General features: G+C 44.6%; 1 protein-coding gene and 1 pseudogene across 1 annotated transcript; one reads left to right on the forward strand and one right to left on the reverse strand.

Moving 5' to 3' along the window:
- On the reverse strand, nucleotides 1-2,745 carry LOC104055815 (cytochrome c oxidase copper chaperone). Its single transcript, XM_009556998.2, has 3 exons — nucleotides 2,562-2,745; nucleotides 578-688; nucleotides 1-199 (listed from the first exon to the last, which is right to left on the reverse strand). The coding sequence occupies exons 1-2, from the start codon at nucleotides 2,681-2,683 to the stop codon at nucleotides 604-606; spliced, it is 207 nt and encodes a 68-aa protein (XP_009555293.2). The 5' UTR covers nucleotides 2,684-2,745; the 3' UTR covers nucleotides 1-199; nucleotides 578-603.
- LOC128851720 (transmembrane protein 62-like) lies at nucleotides 2,682-17,833 on the forward strand (annotated as a pseudogene).
- The last annotated feature ends 2,659 nt before the right edge of the window (nucleotides 17,834-20,492 follow it).

The following is a 20,492-nucleotide window of genomic DNA, read 5'->3' on the forward strand; positions in this document are numbered from 1 at the left end:
CGCGGGCCATTTTCAGACTTTTATTAAGAGGAAAAATATATTTTCTATAGCAGTGATCAAAAGCCACAGACGTGATGCGCAGTCTATCATTACAGACTCTTCATAAATAGATTCTTTGTTTATATTTGTTCTTTGAAGTAAATTGCAGAAATAATTTATTTTCCAGCTCTCCAGAACACAGTCACACAACAGACATCACCTAGAAGAGAAAGGAAAGGCAGTTTCACAAAACACGGATTTCCACTGGATATTGAGGGATGGTTCAACAATCAACAATAAAACCCCACACAGCCCTAGCATCAGAAATCGAAGCTGAAGTTCAAATCTATCAGAAGACAACAGAAGTAGAGCTATACTCTGCTGCTGAAGAGCCACTCACAAAGGCTGTATACTGCCAGAAGTCACTGCAAGAAGGCTTTACCACCCTCCCAAGGACAGCAGCGCTTATTCTAGTGTCAGTGAGGATTACTTTGCCTTCCCTAGATAGTTTTGCCACCATGAACAGTCCTCTGGCCCAGTGGCACCAGCTGGGATGCCAGGGCACTTCAGAGGCAGAGGTCCTGAAGGCTATACTCACCACATTCAGAGTCCTGCTCATCTCACTCATATCTTGAAGCCCAGAGCTCTCATACACTCTTTGTGAGCTTCAATTAGGTGCCCACAATTTTCTTCTCCCTTCTCAATGATGCTGCAAAACAAAAAGATTTCCAAGGTTCAACAAAAAAATGCTTGATTACTATTAGTCAAAACCACTGTCAAAAAAAGCTGTTGGGAACAATCAAAAATCCCTGTTAGGCTCCAGATATCTTTTTGCCTATCCTGTCCAGGGTAGAACTTTCTAGATGCCAAAGCCTGGATCTATGCACGTAAAAATTTGATGAAACAGGTTACAGAATTCCCTATTACCATGCAAGTATCTATTCTGGGCAAACCTAGGTGGGGATTTGTTATGCAACATAAGGCAGTTGTATCACTCCATCGAGCATGCTGACCTCGTCAGCACTCAGTTTAAAATCATTTAGTATGGAAACAACACAATTTCTGCAGTAAGAGACAATTAAGAATATGCTGACCAGTAAATGGTGTTTCAGTGGGTATTTACGAAACCTGAAAAAGAAAAAAATGTCTAGATGCTCTTAAAAAATTATTTCCCACAAGTTAACTTCCGATGTTACTCATCCATCCAAGCATAATACATATTCAAACAGCGGTAAGAGCCTACCATCATTGGTACATTGCAAATACCGCAAAAGCAGTTCAGATTCGCTCCCTCACTGCTTGGCAAAGCGTTTCCTGTTCTCAGAGGTGGGGATTCCACTGCTCCGCAGGGTGCAGCTCTGATCAACCCTCGTCTCCCACATTACGCTATTCTTGCTGCCAAAGGACGAAACTACCAAGTTGTACGTAACAAAAATATCTTATTAATCATTTTATTACAACAAGAATGGACAGGTCTGCTGGCCACCCAGGGCAACTGCATCTCACTCAGGACTTGGAATCCTACCACCATTTTCTTAGGCGTTCCTGGACTCACCTTCACTCTACCAAGTAACTAGACATGCACTCCTAATTTTAGCAAAAATACAGCATCCAATCATCTATTGAACAACACCTGTACCACCTGTCAGGTAAAAAAAGGACAATTTGGTCGCCAGATTAAAGCTCTTTAAGCTTTAAGGATTATAGAGAAAGGAACTCTATTGTGGGGGTGCATTTTATGCTACTTGATTGGTCCTATAATCGTGACTAGAGCCTATAATTATGAATTAGGCTCTATACATCGCTGTCCAATTTTGCACCTCTATGAGAAACATCCACCTGTGAAACCTATGAAACAAAGTATTGTATTTAAAAGAGAGCAGTGTTTATAACCAATTAACAATAAAAAATTTACTTCCTCGTAGTACCTGCTGCTGCAGACAATCAACAGTAATAAAGACTTGCAAGCAGCATTAAAAACTAATCTCTGAAACCTCATTTATACTAGGGCCGTGATAAATTGATCTCTTCATTTATAGCGGCCTCCCAGTACTTAAAGGAGTCTACCTGAAGAAAGTGGAGGGGCTCTTTGTCATGGAGTGCAGGGACAGGGCGATGGGGAATGGTTTCAAGCTGAAAGAGATTAGATATTGGGAAGAATTTTTTTCCTGGGAGGGTGGTGAGGCACTGGCACAGGTTGTCCAGAGAAGTCGTGGATGTCCCATCCCTGGAGGTGTTCAAAGACAGGCTGGATGAGGCTTTGAGCCATCTCATCCCATAGGAGGCAACCTAGCTATCGGCAGGAGGGCTGGAACTGGATGACCTTTAAGGTTCCTTCCAGCCAAAACCATTCTATAATTTCTAATGTATCCTAATGATAATGTATCCTTTCCAGGCATTTTCTCCTCCTCCTCCACACTCTCCCTTCTCCCTCTCCCACACCTCCCTGGGGGCCTCTGGGCAGGGAGGGCTCCCAAACCACTCTGGTATGGGCAGGACCTCTCGGGAGGCAGCACCGAGCGGGGAATGCACCGCAGGCAGAGGCCGGGCCGGGGACGAGGCCCAGCGGAGCCCGCGCTCACCACGCGTCCCGCGCTTTCTTGGTCTCGGGGCAGGCACAGCAGGGTTTCAGCGGCTTCTTCTCCCCTTCCCGCGCCTCCCCCGCGACCTTGGCGTCGCAGCTGGCGGCGGCGACCGTCGACATGGCGAGCGGCTCAGCCTCGGCCTGCGCGGGTACGATGGGGCCGGCCGGAAGTGGGGGGACTGCTTCCGGTTAAGCGCCCCGCGGCACGCCGGCAGATGTAGTTCAGAAGCCTGACATCCTCGTAGCTTGCGCCCTGCGGCATGCCGGGAGACGTAGTTCAGAAGCCCGCCTTTTGCCTACACACCTCCCCCCCACCCAGCCTCTTCCTGCGTCTGTGTCTGCGCCCCAGCATAAGGATGCAGAACTGTTGGAACGGGTCCAGAGGAGGGCTACGAAGATGATCAGAGGGCTGGAGCATCTCCCACACGAGGACAGGCTGATAGAGTTGGGCTTGTTCAGCCTGGAGAAGTTTCCCTGCAAACCTTAGATCAGCGTTCCAGTACTGACTTGTGCTGCCTGAATGAATTAAATGATAGGAGAGGATTCTTATTTGTCTGCTGATTCTCACAAATAGAAGCAAGAAGTAGAACCTAGCCTTTTTCTAGAGATCCAAAGCTCCATGTTTCATTAGCTGGATGAGGCTCTCCTATTTTCACCATCAATCACCCCAACAATCATAGACTCATAGAATCACTAGGTTGGAAAAGACCTCTTGGATCATCGAGTTCAACCATTCCTATATGTCACTAAACCATGTTCCTGAGCACCTCTTCTACTCGTCTTTTAAATACCTCCAGAGACGGTGACTCCACCACCTCCCTGGGCAGCCTCTGCCAGTGCCCAATGACCCTTTCTGTGAAAAATTTTTTCCTGATATCCAGCCTGAACCTTCCCTGGTGGAGCTTGAGGCCATTTCTCCTTGTCCTATCACCTGTCACTTGGAGAAGAGGCCAGCTCCCTCCTCTCTACAACTTCCTTTCAGGTACTTGTAGAGAGCAAAAAGGTCTCCCCTCAGCCTCCTCTTCTCCAGGCTAAACAACCTCAGTTCCCTCAGCCTCTCCTCGTAAGACTTGTTCTCCAGCCCCTTCATCGGCGTTGTTGCTCTTCTCTGGACACGCTCCAGAGCCTCAAAATCCTTCTTGTAGTGAGGTGCCCAAAACTGAACACAGTACTCAAGGTGCAGTCTCACCAGTGCCGAGAACAGGAGCAGAATAGCCTCCCTGGACCTGCTGGCCACGCCATTCCTGATACAAGCCAAGATGCCATTGGCCTTCTTGGCCACAATGTGACTCCTTGAAACACAGGTGCCTGAGGAGATCACCTACACATTGCCATCCTGCCTCTGAAACAGTGTCATGTAACTGAAGGAAGAGATTATTTGTTATAAGTTACTAATCTATTATATATTTTAATATTATGTATAGTTATTGTGATTTTTAGAACTGAAATATAGGATTAGCTTGAATATTAACTTTTAGCTAGCCTGTGCCTGGATACTTACACTTACATAAGGAATTTTAACAAGGCTGAATTTGGAAAGAATGTGACTGTATCTAATTAAGCCAGATAACAAAGACTAGTGCAATGATAAGAGAAAGAAGAACCAGCTAGGACCGGATGCAGCCTTGAAGAGGTGCCCAAAGAGTCTAACAGCATGTGCAAGAAGGAGAGTTGAAAAGTTCAACTGTGAGGAACATCTATGGCCTTCATCCAGAAACCCCTGAAGAAGACCCCCAGAGGGCACAGCGCGAGCATCAAGGGGAGGAAACTTATGTAAATAAATTCTGGGAACTGATTATAATAGACACACCTGTTCCAGGAAAAGTGATGAATATGTATGCTTTGACTGTACAGAGCCTCTGTGAATTGTGCTGGACGTTGCACGCACATTAGGTGGAGTGATCCCATGCTTGCCCGGCATCACATTAAAGGATAATTTACTTAGTAATCAAATTGGCATTGATTATTGAGTCTGGCTTTTCATGGCATCATAACACTTACTCGCCTAGTCAACCACATACTTAATTATCCATGAATCTCAGCTCAGACTGACCTACACCCATGCAGCCTTATGGTTCAGCACGCAGGTGTTGTGAGGCCTTGCCGCCAGGTGTGATGAACTGGAAGATGTACATGTTGCATATGTTGACCAGAATATGTTTTTCCTAAATCCACACAAACAGACTGCAGGATGGAGCAGAGACTGAAACACTACTTAAAAGCATGCATCAGGTCTCCAAAGCAGTGCCTTGTTACTAGGGGTTTTTTTAACATATGAAGTGTGCTTTCCTTTCAGATTAACTAGTTTTGTCTTCTTCCTAAAGCTTCATCTGCTGGCCACTATTGAAAGGCTGATGGAGCTGGTGACAGCCACACAAACCGCGAGGGAAAGCCTGTGGTAAAAAAACTCAAAAGGGGTTTCCCAAGTCTGCGAGTGAAGAGTATCTTTTGCTGAACAACATCTTTTTTTATTTTTTTTTTAAAAAAAGAGTTTGAATGGTATTGATTTGTCCTGCGAAAACCAGAAAAAGACTGAACAAAACACAATTTAGACTCCTGCCAGAGTTACAGAAGACCACAGGCAGAGGGAGGTTAAAATTTAGTCATCTTAGTAGAAGGCTTCAGAATGGTCTGGACAAAAGTACAGCCCATGGAGACTAAACATCTCACAAGCAGCACTCCATTTTAAATCTAGCAGCTTTCCAAATAGATTAAGGAGGAGCACTGTCATTTTGGCCATACTGCCTCCATGGTAATAGTTTGTAACAGAATCACTCGGAAGAATTAATTACTACTCGGTGGGATGAAGGACCGGGGGCTGGAAGGGAGAAGAAGGGATGGAATTGCCATTAAAGCACAGTTAACATGTTTTCATCCTGATTATACCAATTTTGAGTACAGCGCAGAGGGGAGATCACAGCCTTTTTTCTCTTCTGAGATTAGATTGTACATAAGGATTGATTGTTAACTTGGTGCATTTTGTTTTCCATTTGTTCTCTTCCTGCTGACAGTGGCAGAAGAATTGTAGTAAAGAGTACATGTCAGGATGAACAGATACCAGTCAAAGAGGAACAGCTATGGGCAGGCTACTGATCTGAGACGGCTGGAAATTTGTCAGATCCAGTACCCAGGAAAGGAGATTCAATTAAAATCTCATGGTCTCTGAAAGAACTCCTTCCTCAGTCTACATGTCACTTGGCAGGCTGATGCCACATGTGACAGTGCAAGGACTACAGCCAGCATTGGACATTTAGAACTCTGTGTTTAGAAAGGTAATAGGTGAAATACGGGGAGACTGCCCAGTTGCCATGAGGTTCCAAATTATTTTCTCTGTACAGCCCTTTATCAGAATTAAAGAACATAACAGCAGTGACTTGTGATGTGTAAACATCACAATAGCACTGTGGTCATTGCTGTTGGCTTCTTGTATCTTCAGTTTCAGCCCACTAAAAGAATGGTTGCCCAAAAAAAAAAAAAAGTATTTGTCTGTTAGATTCAAATGGGCAGGTTTTTCAAGGAACCTCAAAAATACATTTGTGTTCGTTGTTACTGTTAGATAAGGTAAAAACCCTTATCAATGTCAGTTGAAAGGAGCACTCTGGGGTAGTCCGGGGTTTCCCAGATTTCTCACACTTCTGATATACATGATAGAAGATAAATATAGCCATGTGGTGGAACGGAGCTGAAGGTATTTTGATATTTTCCACATAGTGACTATTCTGGAACCACTAACACTGTACCATCTTGACAAAACAAACCTGTTTAATACTGGTCTAGAGAAATATTTTTGGGTTTGGCTTAGTATAAACATGAGACAGCCACTGCTCTGGCAGCCCAGTCAACTGTATGCTGTGTTTGATTGTTGAAGAAGTTGTCTATGGTTTTAATCAACGCTTAGATACACACAGCAGAAAAAGGGAGCAAGATGACTTGTCAAGGCCCTGTTGCCTTTTGTATTAACTGCCCAAGTACAGGATGGAGTTTCGCTTTTTGATCAGAGTTGCAGAACTTCAAGTCCCAAATGCTATCAGTTCAGCAGTGTGACCGGAGAGAGTCTGAATGCTGAGATAGAAGAACCTTTGCTCTGGTCTTGCACTGGAGAGAGAGAGAGATTCTAAGATGATTAATTACATCCCCTCTAAGCTTCAAACTCCATCTTTAGGCAAGTTGTTCACTAGGCTAAAATCGCCTCAAGAAGTGATGCACCAGTCCCTTCCCAGGCTGAAGAGGCATATGTCCTCGTTTCAGGACTACGCCGTGAATTCTGTATGCAGGGATGCTGTACTATAGGACTGAGCCATTCCCTTCTGGGACATCCCCATGGAAGACTGTATGGAGAGAGTGTCCTTCAATACTGGCAAGCAAGCCCTTAAAGAAACAAGACTCAAGATTACTTTAAGGTATTTCTGTCTCTTTGAATGCCCTACAGGCTGGTACTGTAGCAGATCATCTCTTGCCAGAAATTCAGCTGACTGGAAGGCAGTTTGCTATATTGCAGTCACTTTTCAGCTTAAAACCAGAACTTCTGTCTCTGAGATTGTGGGGCTTGTCCCACAGCATCCCAAAAATTATGGAGTGTGACACTGGGACCAGGACTCTGTGGCTTAGGCACCACAATAATGAAGATAGCGACCCTCCCACAGCAACGGCAGAGCAGAAACTCTTATCCCAATCAAAACTTGCAGCAAAACTAATTTCAAGAATCACCACCACTACTTGCTTTTGCTAAGAAACTAATGTCTTTTAGTACAGTTGAGGCAATTATTTCCAGTCATGAATGACTTTTCCAGTGAAATCTGGATATTCGTACAAAAGACATCAGTGCTTGTTTTCTGTATAAACTTAAAGGATCTTAATGCCTCTCTCCCTTTTTTTTTTTTTTTTTCTGCATGTCCCTCCCCAGTTTGTGCTAAGATTCTGGCTATAATCGCTTTCATGTTATGTCTCTTCTTTCCACTGCCCACTGAATGCATATCCAAACATATTAGTAAAGATTGTGAATTTGCCATACATGCAACACTGCAAAGCCAGATCAGCAAATTCAGGATGCAGTCTGCCTGATAAAATGGCAGAAGAAGGAAGCTGGCATTTTGTACCATGCCACAAAATAACCTGCCCCTTCCACATGCACTGGAGGCAAAAACAACCGGGCCTTTGGACACATGGCAGCTTTTCTACAATGCAGATATGCAGCAGCTGATGTTGGATGCACATTTTCAAGCCTAGTCAGGCTTGCTGGGATGACTGACCAGCTGCTCCCTTTTGTGGAGGGAACACCCATGAAAATCCAAGCATTCCAGAATGGATCCCATCATGCAGACTGGTGGAAAGGAAAGGCCAGGTGTTTACAGTCAAATGGCTGCATGTGCCTCTGATACAACAAAAGACCGTGGCTAAAGAAGACAAGTGTGTATTGTCTGACAGTCTCTATGCTTAGTAACTCAGAAAATCCTAATCTGGATTTGGAAAATAACATCCCTAACCCTACAAAATACATGAATCTGCAAAGGTCTGCCCCTCTGCTGCAGTCAGAATCTCTGTTTTCAGTTAAAAATCAGACAAAAATAGCTCAGGTTTAAAAGTGTTTAGGCATGAAAAAGATACACACTAGTCACTAGGGAAGTTTTGCTATATTCAGACTCTTTTTTTTCTCCACTACAGTTAACCAAGACAGCTACCTGTATTGTTCCCTCCAAACAGGAAACCTCTTTATTTTCACTTCTCATGACCTGAAAGAGTAACTTCTGCATAACCCCTACATGTACTGTCAGAACTGATCAGAACATGACCCCAGGCAATGAGGCAGCTGAGCCACTGTTAATCTGTAGAACCACATGGATGATCTCTGTTTAGTCACCCAACAAAAATCAAACACTGCCTAAACTCGGTGCTTATGCATTACAGTAAATCTCCTTCAGAACCCAAGTCCACTTGCCTGTGTATTGGAGAAAAAACGCCTCACTGTAGTTCTGTAAAATACTCCCCAATAACAACTTCTAACTTGGATCATTTCTGCTTCAAACAGGCAGTGTTTCTGTACAACTCTGATGAATGGTGTTAAGCTGTGAATTAGCTGAGAAGCAGCAATATTGTAGGCCCACTTCTTTTCCACTGCACTGATTCTAGTCGTCCTTTTTTTTCCCTTAAGCATTGTTGCTATTAACAATTTCGTTCTGCTTGGTGGCATGCTATTTTGCAGATGACACCAAGCTGAGTGGTGCAGTTGCCACACTGGAAGGATGGAATCTCATCCAGAGGGACCTGGACAGGCTGGAGAAGTAGGCCTGTGAGAACCTCATGAAGTTCAGCAAGACCAAGTGCAAGGTTCTACACCTGGGTTAGGGCAATCCCCAATTTTAGTACACGATGGAGGATGATGTGATTGAGAGCATGGTTTCACCAGGGGCAAGTCCTGTCTGACCAACTTATTGGCTTTCTATGATGGGGTAACCACAGCAGTGGACACGGGAAAACCAGCAGATGTGATCTATCTGGAATTCAGTAAAGCCTTTGACACAGTCCCCAACATCCTTCTCTCTAAATTGGAGAGATATGGAGTTGATGGGTGGACAGTTCAGTGGAAAAGAAACTGGTTGGATGGTAGTGGTCAACAGCTCGATGTCTAGATGGTGATCCATGACAAGTGGTGTCCCTCAGAGGTCCATACAGGGACTTGACTATCAGATGCTTAAGGGTCAGAAGCACTAGGGCATCCCCATGTATAGGTGGGGGGATTCTCAAGAAAACCTGTTTACATGGACATCTTCCTGAATACATTATGTAGCTGGAGTACAATTATTTTTGGAAGAGTGACAGGGGAACGTGACTTATCTACATGGCAGCAAATTTCATCCAAGTATTCAGCTGAAGCCCATATCTTGAGTATTTCGCCCTGGTTTTCAATATGCTTTATGTTTCCAGATCAACATGCTAGATGCTGAGTTCCTATTGTGCTCTCACAGTTGATATGTCAAGACACCAGTGATGACATGCTCTCGATCCTGTACCACGTTCTGTTCAGTCTCTACTGCTGTGGAGGGGCTATGTGGGTGCAGGCAAAGACAGAGAGGAAAGACAGAGGAAATTTAAGGACTGAAGAGACCATAGGCTGTATTTTCTTAAATGAGGGAAGTGATACTTACGCATTCTTCCCAAACCCTTGAAAAGGGCTCTGTGCAGCCCCCCATCCAATTCTGGCTTTTCTCTTTCCCGTGGCCTGGATGTCCTGTCACTGATGTCTCACCCTTTTATTTCTGGTATGCCTCCCCTGGGCCCTTGGGTATGTGCTAGACCTCAGCTGACCTCCGTTAAGTGGATTGCAATTAAAGGATGACAAGTAAATTTTTTTTTCCTGAAAGGTTTAATAGACAGAATTAAGGTCATGTTGCACTAAATGTTTAAGAGGAAATAAGAGCATAACGTATACAAGAGTTATACTGTGTCGTAACAACAACCGGAAACAAGTCTCCATAGCACCTCTGTCCAGCTTTTTAATTTCCATTAAGAGAGCAGCTAAAATGGTCACAGAAAATCAAGAGTCCCTGTTGCTCAAGCAACAAACATTCACTCCTTGGAAAAGTTTTCCAACTAGTTGGAAGCCAGACTTGTCCAGGCACCATGGCAAACAACAGAAGAAAGCACAGGGAGAGCAGAAATGCTGCAGGGATCAGCAAGGTACTCTGTTTCATAGTCTTTGACATATCAGATAAATACATACTATATGTCTCCCTCTCTGCTGAACTGTTAAGCTACCCTGCACCACTGCAGGCTTTAGTACAAACCATCCATCAACCAGCTAGTAAAATTGTAGGTACAGAGCTCCTTAGCTTCTGAGTAGAGATCTCCTTGGCTCAAGGAGACAACCTTCTCTTTACAGCCTTTGACATTTTTAGGGAGTCAGCACCCCTCTTAGTCATGCCAGCCCCCTGCCTAGTTTGGGGAAGAGCAGTCAGGAAGTATGATTGATGGCCAGGCCAGGATGGTCCTTGCTGCTGACAACACCCTTCCAGCATTCCTGCAGGCTGAATGGGCACTGCCAATCAAGTGTGAGGGAGACCAGTAGTTCAGTAGGGCCTCTCTTCAGACTTGGCTAAGTAAAATAGGGCAACTCATATCTTCCCATTTCAATAGGCTCCAAATGTTTTTTAGGATTGCCCTTTAAAAGAAAGAACTGTCCTCTATCAGCTTAGCATGGAGCCAAAAGAAATGGATATCACCAGAGCAAGAAGTCAGTGGTGGCTGGAACCCCTTTCACTCCCTGAAACATCTTTCATCTGTCCTCAGGCTTCTCCTAGTTACAGCTGCCTCTTGCCTGCCTTCCTTACCTCCCTGTCTGCACTTGGACTCCCTTTCCCCAATCAGTGTTTTTTCTCTTCCCACCCCCCACCCCTCCCCACCAGCTACCAGCAAATACAGTTGCTAATTTATTTACTTTTTAAATAGACAGAGGATAAGGCTGGGCCTAAACCCTCATGAAAAGCAGATATGGAATCCAGTCATAAACCAGCTACAAGCACATTTCTCATCCAGGTCTCCAGAACCCAGAAGCAGTTGGATTACTTTGAAGATACAAGCTCATACCAACTTCTAAGCCAGAAACATGGGATGAAATCCTGTCTGTTAAGTCAATGTAATATTTCCCTTCCATCAATTTTTTCCTTTGGTTGTTCTCTTCCCTTTTATGCTCTGACTACAGTGTAGCATCTCTGCTCATTCAATCACTGATTAGTGCATCAAGGAACAGAGGGAATCTAAGGTTTAATTTTGGAAAGAAATGTCTTAACACGCTGGAACTTGAAAGCTGCAAGCTAACATGTTGGCATTGCCATTTACTCCTCTGAGTATTGCATGGGAGGACTGAGAACACTAGGAATTCACTAGTTCCCTAGGGAGTTCAATCCAAGATTCTTTTCCTACTGGAGTGAGACGACATTTTTGTCTTCAGCCCAGCAAATCATCCAGATGTCACCCCTGTTCATTAAGAATCTCATCCAAAGCTCACCCAGTCCAACTGAAATTAAGTGTATGAATGTCCTTAGAGGATGCCTGAATTATTGGTGAACTTGGGGTTTTGTCACAAATTCCACTTCTCTGAACCACGAGCTGAAAATGCCTTTAATTCCACCATCTTTTTTTTTTTTTCTTGAAGTGCTAATTAAAACCATTGCATAAGTCTTCCAGTAGGCTTTGAAGTGAATTCTTTATCTGTGATCTCTAAGTATTACTATTTCATTTCCTTTGAACTTTTGACTTTTTAGGCTATCCTCATCTGCAGATTGCTTTTAGTACAGGAAATGTGCTAACAGTCCTAGTAAGGAAAGAAAAGCAAGGGATAACAACACTCCTATAAAGACTTTCATCTGGTTTTGCCATTTCAGGAGCTGTGTCTCAAGATGCCTCTCTTAACACAGTTCTTAGTAAAAACAGCACAAAGAAACCGAAGACTTCATCTTGTCAAAGCTCCATTTACCGCAATCAGTATTTCAAGGTGATTTTTAACAAAAGATATCACAAGTTACAAGTTAGATATTCTACAATGGATATAAAGCCTTATTATAGCCAAAAGCCTGCACAAAGACAAGCCCTCCTTCCACAAAACATTGGATTTCACAGCATCTGTCTTCTCACATATTTTTGAGACTTACTTCTGCTTCCAGGTGGTAATAGTGACCACATCTTCCTCCTCGTCCTCTTTTCCTCACTTCCCTTCACCATCTCTCCTTACGGGCTGGGAGGAATACCCTCTTCTTCTGGATTAAAAACCTAGCAACCACTTGACTGCAGCCTTGTGCTGCTGCTTTCCTGATTGTTCTGACTCACATATCTGAAAGAGGCGTTCATTATACACAGTTAATAAACCATGAGGAGATTGGACAGGGAATGAAAATTAGGGCTTATCTTGGATGTGTCCAAGGGCCAAATTAATTTTATATCATTTATATTATGGAAGTGCTGAACTGGCACCACCCAGGTTAGAGACTGAGATGGACTATACCTGGAGCAATTGTGACATCCTGTGGCAAGAATGGGAAATAGCATGCTAACCGTTACTAATTGTAAATGGATTACCTCAATTTGGTATTTCCTACCATCAAAGCCTCAACAGTGTTTTTAATGCTATAATTTTGTTGCCTATACCTTAGATTTTTTAATAACTAGGAAAAAGCCACCACGAAGCACCACAACAGTGTCATTTGATAGCTGCTAACAGAGAGCAGAAGAGAACCATCTACATAATTAAGCTTAAGGCCAGATGGATGATATCTTGCCAGGGGGCTAGCAGCTCCTCGTGGTTTGCAGAGGAAAAGTCACATTCAAGAAAACCAGTTCCCCCTGAGGCTTTGGAGGACAGACGGAAGACAGAATAGAGAGACTCATCTCTTTAGCTCAACTTATTTGCCTTCTTCCCACACCTTATTTGCCATCCCACACCCTTCCACACTTTTTCAGCTTCTCATCTAGGTTTCCCATTTTCTTGTCCAGACCCCTTCAGTTCTGCTCTACTGGCTGCTCACTCTGTCTCTCCCTCCTCCCCCTGTACAGTGGTTCTTTACCACCCCACTCTCCCATTAATTATTCTTTGCTCAGCCAGCCAAGTTTCTCCTCTAACACCACACTTTCACATCCAATCCATCTTATTTGTTCAGCTACTGTTCTGTTCTCAACTAATGCCTAATCCTGCCCACCTTATCTTAATTTTCCCCTTCTCTTTGATTTTATAGTTCAAATATATCACCAAGTCATCACAGCATAACAAGTCCATCAACAGAGCAGCAGTAATTCATCTTGCAGCAAATTACGCTGTCTTATCTCAAGGTTTATGTGAGGTAAAATGGATTTGGCTCAGCCTCTTTCATGGACAGCTAAAATAGTGCACTTTGCCACAATTTTGCAACATTCTAAGCACTGGCACAGAGTTTGTCCCCTCAGTCACTGCACTGTAACTTACAAAGGTGTGGACAATGTACTCGTACATCTGAGCACCTGGTGTCCCCTCTCAGAGCCAAGTGTCTATAAGAAAAAAAAATCATCAGATAGACAGCATCCCAGCTCACCTACACAGTCTTGTTCTGGAAAAGCTATTAATGGGGGGGGGGGAAGGGGAAATGCCAAACAACACAAAAAATCATGCTAGGGCCCACAGCTCTGAAAAGAAAGCCCATCAGTCAAGTTCTTTGAAAACCGTCCCTAAGACACAGGAGTCTTTTTTGATTGATTGCAAATTAGTTGCCTTCATCTCACTTTCAGCAGAGTGACTGGGCATGTCCTTCACAACATGTACAGACTTGCCAGGTAAGCTTTGAGTCCACTTTCCAAAGTGGTGGTGAGACAAGGTTGCCAGAGTTTACTGCCTGAGATCAAACATCTTCTCAGAGCCTTCTGTGTTTTGGAATCTCTTTCTTTGGGAATGGCTGATCTGCATTAAAAAAAAAAAAAGACCAACTCAGACCCAACCTCACTGCTTTACCATTTCAGTGGATTCTACAGCACACATCGCATGCCAGGAGTCCTGGCCAGGTTTCACCCTAGCTGCAGGTCCATGGGAATATGAAGACTTCAGGCAAAGAACATTCAAGATAGTACTAACCAATACATCCTTCAACACTTGTAAGGCTGTTCACTGTCCACATCTGTAATTTACAGGGATTTCTCAGAAATTCTACTTAAAAATAAGCCAATATTTCACACACACACACGAAGCTAACCTAAGCAAGCTCTATGAACCTGAACCTTCAGGTTTTTAGCTCAGCCACATATACCTGTCACCTCCCACGAGCAAGTACTAGTCTTCAGGCACCTATGCAGTGCTCTGAAAACTTTTATTTTCTGGCAGGTTGGGTTTCAGCCACATCAGTCACCTGAGATGGTTCCCCACACAGTCTTTCAGATGCCAACACCATCAGATCACAGGCAGTGGGCCAGACAGCTCATGGTGAACAAAGAAGGTGGTAACACTTTACACTCAGGCCAATTTAACATGGTTAAAGTTAATAGTAACCAATTTAACATGGTTAAAGTTAATAGTTAGACTGTACCTTTTTGATCTTCCACAACTCCAGAGAGTGCTTCATATGTTAGGCTATGCCCTGGCATTTTGTTGTACTCTGTCAAAAACTCATGTAACTGTTCCATTGCTCCTTCTCCACCTGGTTCCCATCTGGCTCCCTTCCTCATCAGAAAAACATAAGTCCAGGCCACCTGTATCCAGTCATCTCTGAAAACCTTAAAGTGAAAACATGTGAGAAGGTAGAGCTGACAAAAAATATATTTTTGACCAACATACAGTTTACACATCTCATTACCTCAAGGCAGATGTCTAGCATAGAAAATTTCACCATGGAAATTATGAAGTTCTATTGAAATGAAATACAAAAAATGAAAACTGAACATGATCATGAGAAATGTTGGGCAACTCTGTTAACAAGTGACTTTCAATGCCCTTGTCAATAATAACAATAAGGTATCACTTCGTAAAGCTATTTAGTAAAATGAGGGTCTTTACAGACTGCTGGGTATCTCTAGAGCATGGACTAATCCATTGTGGAAAGTAGTATCATGCAGATGTAAATCAGCAATAAAGTTGTAATGGCATTTCTTAGTTCAGACCTATATCCAAGTCTTCACTGACCCGTTTTGATCAACCACCTCAAGAACAAAGCTGTTGCTTCAAAAAAGTGATGGGCCTTTAAGAAAGTAAACCAGCATTCAAAGTTGGACTAAAAATCTATGTGTAAATTGGCACAGCCAAGGAATTTGGATCCACAGTCTTAATGTTGCTCTCCAGCGATCAAGCACTAAGGGGCCAAAACTTTATGTCATTCATGGTGAGCTGAGAATAATTAAATATACATGGTTTTATACACAAAATAACTAACACAAGGCACCTGCTTAAAGATTGTAGGCAGAGGAGAGGGCTCATTTGCAATTTCACTGGTTTTTATGTCCTATTCCTATTAAGGTCTCAACAATATTGCTTCCAAATTCTCTTAGGCTAACAAAAGCACAGGCCCTTCTTGTTTAACAGCATAAAGAAACTTCCAGCTTCAGCCTCCTCCTTGCAGAACGAGCAATGCATCTTAATAAAAGTATAATGTTTATTTGTAATGCTTTGTGCAGGTCTCCTAAGATGCTTTACAAATGCAAAAATACCTGGAGCCTGTCTGGGAGGTAGGAACCAAGGGTATTTCCACCCCTTTATGGCGGCAGAAGTCCTAAGCAGTAACACACAGCTGTTTTATTGTAATTTATTGGGCCGAGTCTTCCAGCTACAACTAGGGATTAGGGTGGTACAAATTGAGACTATAAGACTTTTGAATTTTCTTGGGGAACAGGGGCTAAGAATATCAAACGGAAAGCTAGAGTTTGCGGAAACACAGGTGAGATATTTGGGACACATTATCAGCAAAGGGCAACAAAAAATTAGTCCGGAGCAGATTTCTGGAATTATTTCTTCACCAGTTCCATGAACCAAAACGGAGATCAGGAGGTTGTTAGGGATAGTCGGATATTTCTGATTGTGGATCGAGGGTTATACCCAGTCCATGCGGGTTTTAGCTGGCTACCGCGGTGGAGGGAAAGGTGGTGCAACAACGGGGGCTGTCCGGCCCTCGCCCTCTTCCTCTGCCCGCCGGACTGCCCAGGCCAGACCCTCCCGAACTAATCAAGACTTGGCAAGCATGAACCCCTGATTGGGAAGGTCCTTTCCAGGTACTCTTGACCACAAAGTCTGTCGTTTGAACATGAGAAGAGGGGTGGACCTACGCTTCCCGAGTCAAAGTTCCCTTAAAGGAGCCTGCACTAGAGTGGAGAATGGAGGAGGACCCCCCCCATCCCTTGCGGTTAATAAGATAGACTGGCAAAACCGAGTGAAAGAGCACTACTCCGGTGGTTTGGATTGGAACCATGGGAATATCTAAGCGAAGGGGGAAATTGGGAAAGGAGGGAAGGTAAGGAAAACGTATACCTGGGAGGGGTGTATGTAGCCCCAGTTCAGAGGGTGGTCGTGTTTGATTGGGAGCAACGTGTCTCTGAGAAATTTTCAAATCCTAATGGGTCGGTGTTGTTCCATGTCTACAGTGTGGGATATTGCAACAACCAGGAGACCAAGGGTGGCGTTCCATCTGGGTATTGTTTGAGTGTATAAAGTGTAAATCTAGATGGCATTGTATTGCCAGACGAAGAAAGGTTGGGTGTATTAAGTGTTTACATCTCCATACACGGGGTGGGCTGATGCCAATCTTGCACAGTCAATACCATGGTTGGACTCTAGAACTTGATCTGGGAGGTTGGAAGGATGATAGGAGGTATTGGATCTTTGCATTGGATCACAACTTCTTTAGCTTCATATCACAATTCCGGCCTTCTCTCCTTCTGTCATTACGTCCATCGAAGTCTATATAGATGGAGTTCACTTGGGGAATGCTCATTGGGTGTCTAGCCCTCTCTATGTACTGAAGTGGAGCCCACAACACTACAGTGAAAGTTTCCATCACATGAAGGTAGCTGTCCAGAATGCTTCAGGAAGAACTAGTGTGTGGGGTCATGTATTTGCTATGGAAGAAAACATCTCTCTTAGATTTGGCTTTTTGCAGTCATTCTTCTCACTGACTACTATGTTCTAGTTTGTGTGCTCTTTGGACTGATTGTGCTGGTTCAGATCGCCTTCCTTGTTATTTTCAGATACCTCCGAAAGCCAGCACTCAAAGAAAAATCAGGATTACTTACTCTGACCTCATACTCCCTTCATGTCTTCACTAAAACAAACACCTTCTATTACTCAATTCTGGTTCTGAATTTATACACCATTCTTGGGACCATGGTTTGTAGGTGAACTGATAGATGGCCAGGTGGGGGCCTGTTTTTCTTTTGGGGTGTACATTGGTGGTTCCTTCTTACAGGGCGGTCTGACATTTGTGTTTGGGATTTTGCAGATGGTGTTTTTCAACTTGCTGTTAATGGCACCTATTGCTGCGGTGCCAGGGTCACAGCTTCTCTTCTCATCTCCATCACATCCGATGCCCTGTGGCTATGCTTGTTCACCTGCCAATGGCTCTCCTTCTGCCCTGGCAGGTCTATTCCTGCTATTTCCTCCATTGAGCCTATGGGACCTTGGCTTTCCTCCTCTCCCCAATGAGAACATGCCTGGTGGTCCTGACTTCACTTTTGATTTATAGAGCTCACCAGGAGGCGAATATCATTAAATTGGAGTGTGGTAAACTCGGACTTAACCCTGAAATTTGGGACATCTGGGAAAAGGATTGGGAAACTTAGAGGTCCAAAAACCTGATCAAAGAGGCCGTAGAGCAGAGGGCAAGACCAGATTGACCCCTATGCTTGCCACCAAGAAGAGGTCTCCTACCCTGAATGTGGGCTGAAACCCCCATAGGTTAAGGGGGTGGAAGCATATGTCATACCGGACCTCTGTTCATGATCCTCCTCTTGATACCACACCCATTACAGTTGAGAGGAGCGTAGATTAGCTCCCTGCAACAGGAATAATACCATATATGGGAGATGTAATACCACCCAAGGGATTGTGTGTAACAAGCCTTGAGCGCAACCAAAGGAGTGATGTCTGAGGGAAACATACTAGGAAAAACTGAGATTCAGGACTTATCTAAGCCAACCAGTGTATGGCCTAGAGAGGGCTGTGGAACCTTGGAGTGGGTAGAAATATATGTGTGACCCTTTTTGGCCAATGTTACAATGCTGCTTGGGATTGAGTAAAATGGGCCATTTGGAATACTGCTGATAAAACGGTTTTGTTAATACTAGGATGGCAGTATACCAGAACTGCCTGGCTTTTGATTATCTTTTGGCTCAAGAGGGAGATGTCTGTGGGAGATTTAACTTAACCAATTGTTGTCTTATGCGAAAGGTGGCACATGTTCCTGTCCAGAAGTGGTGGAAAGACAATTGGTGGAACTTTGGAGGGTGAAAAGGTATAATACTAGGGGGAGCCCTTCTGATGATGATAATAATACCTTGTCTCCTCCCCTTATTTGTTAACAATTAAAATTTGAAGTGGTCACTCCAGAACCCCAGAAGGCTGAGATTAAAAATCAGATCCTTTGGAGGAGGCCACACACATCCTTGAACAAATGGAAAAGCTGGGTCATGTTTAAGGCTCAAGCCAAATGTAGTAACAAAAGAAAAAGGGGGTATTGTGAAAAACAGGGAAGAATGGTTGGCTTTGCACCGGTAAACAATGCCAAATAAGGGCATGTAATGCAACCCCTTAAGACCCTCATGATGGACTAAAAGGGGGGAAAAAAAGATGTAATTGCAATGGATCAATGTCCTGTCCTGTGCTCCAGGGCAGTGCAGCGGGACTGTGCCGTGCCCCCAGCAGGATGTCCTCCGGAGAGGGCAGCTTTGGGTTGTGCTATTACAGCCCTGTCAGTCTGACCTCAGTGCCAGGGAAAGTCATGGAACAGGTGATCTGGAGTGCTATCATAAAGCACATGTAAGAGAACCAGGTGATCAGTCGCAGTCAACACAGTTCATGAAAGGCAGGTCTTGCCAAACTAACCTGATCGTCTTCTATGACAAAGTGACCCACCTGCTGAATGAGAGAAAGGCTGTGGATGTAGTCTTTTTGGACTTCAGTAAAGCCTTTGACACAATTTCTCATAGCATTCTTCTTAGGAAACTGTCGGCCTCTGGCCTGGACATGCGCACACTCTCCTGGGTGGAAAACGGGTTGGATGGCCAGGCCCAAAGAGTGGTAGTACATGGAGTTAACTCCAGCTGGAGGCCAGTTACAACTGGTGTGCCCCAGGGCTCAGTGCTGGGTCCAGCACTGGTTCAATTGAACAGGTTCAATATATTTATCAATGACCTGGATGAGGGGATTGAATGCACCCAAGTAAGTTTGCCCATGACACTAAGCTGGGTGGAAGTGTCGATCCGCTTGAGGGTAGGGAGGCTTTTCAAAGGGATCTGAACAGGCTGGACTGCTGGGCTGAGACCAATGGCATGAGGCTTACCAAGGCCAAATGCTGGGTCCTGCACTTGGGGCACAAAAATCGTATGCAGTGCTACAGACTAGGGGAAAAGTGGCTAGAAAGCTGCATGGAGGAGAAGGACCTGGGGGTGTTGGTTGACAGTGGCTGAACATGAGCCAGCAATGTGCCCAGGTGGCCAAGAAGGCCAAGGGCATCTTGGCTTGTATCAGAAACGGTGTGACCAGCAGGTCCAGGGAGGTGATTCTCCCTCTGTACTCGGCACTGGTGAGACTGCACCTTGAGCACTGTGTTCAGTTCTGGGCCCCTCACCACAAGAAGGATGTTGAGGCTCTGGAGCGTGTCCAGAGAAGAGCAATGAAGCTGGTGAGGGGGCTGGAGGACAAGTCTTATGAGGAGCGTCTGAGAGAGCTGGGGTTGTTTAGCCTGGAGAAGAGGAGGGAGCTGGCCTCTTCTCCCAAGTGACAGGGGACAGGACAAGGGGGAATGGCCTCAAGCTCCACCTGGGAAGGTTCAGGCTGGACATCAGAAAAAAATTTTTCACGGAAAGGGTCATTGGGCACTGGCAGAGGCTGCCCAGGGAGGTGGTTGAGTCACCATCCCTGGAGGTATTTACAAGACAGGTGGATGAGATGCTCAGGGGCATGGTTTAGGGGTTGATAGGAATGGTTGGACTCGATCCTGGAGGTCTTTTCCAACCTAGTGATTCTGTGATTCTGCTAGTGGGGCCATCCCACTCAGTCCTGCTACCTTCCCCCAGACTAGGTAGACGGATGCCCTACTGCCCTGTGAAACAGGCTATTGGCATTTTTTTGCTTCAGGCAGGGTGGAGATCCAAATGTCTTCCTTTGGTGATGCCAGCTTCTCTGTGGTGCGGGGCTCAGCGGAGGGGCAGCGCTCACCCGTGTGCCCTGCTCGCCTCCCTTTCGGCCTCCTTCCTCTGCCCACCGGCTGATGGGGGGCGG

Source organism: Cuculus canorus, chromosome 1 (genome assembly GCF_017976375.1).
Source record: "Cuculus canorus isolate bCucCan1 chromosome 1, bCucCan1.pri, whole genome shotgun sequence".
Classification (NCBI taxonomy): Eukaryota; Metazoa; Chordata; class Aves; order Cuculiformes; family Cuculidae; genus Cuculus; species Cuculus canorus.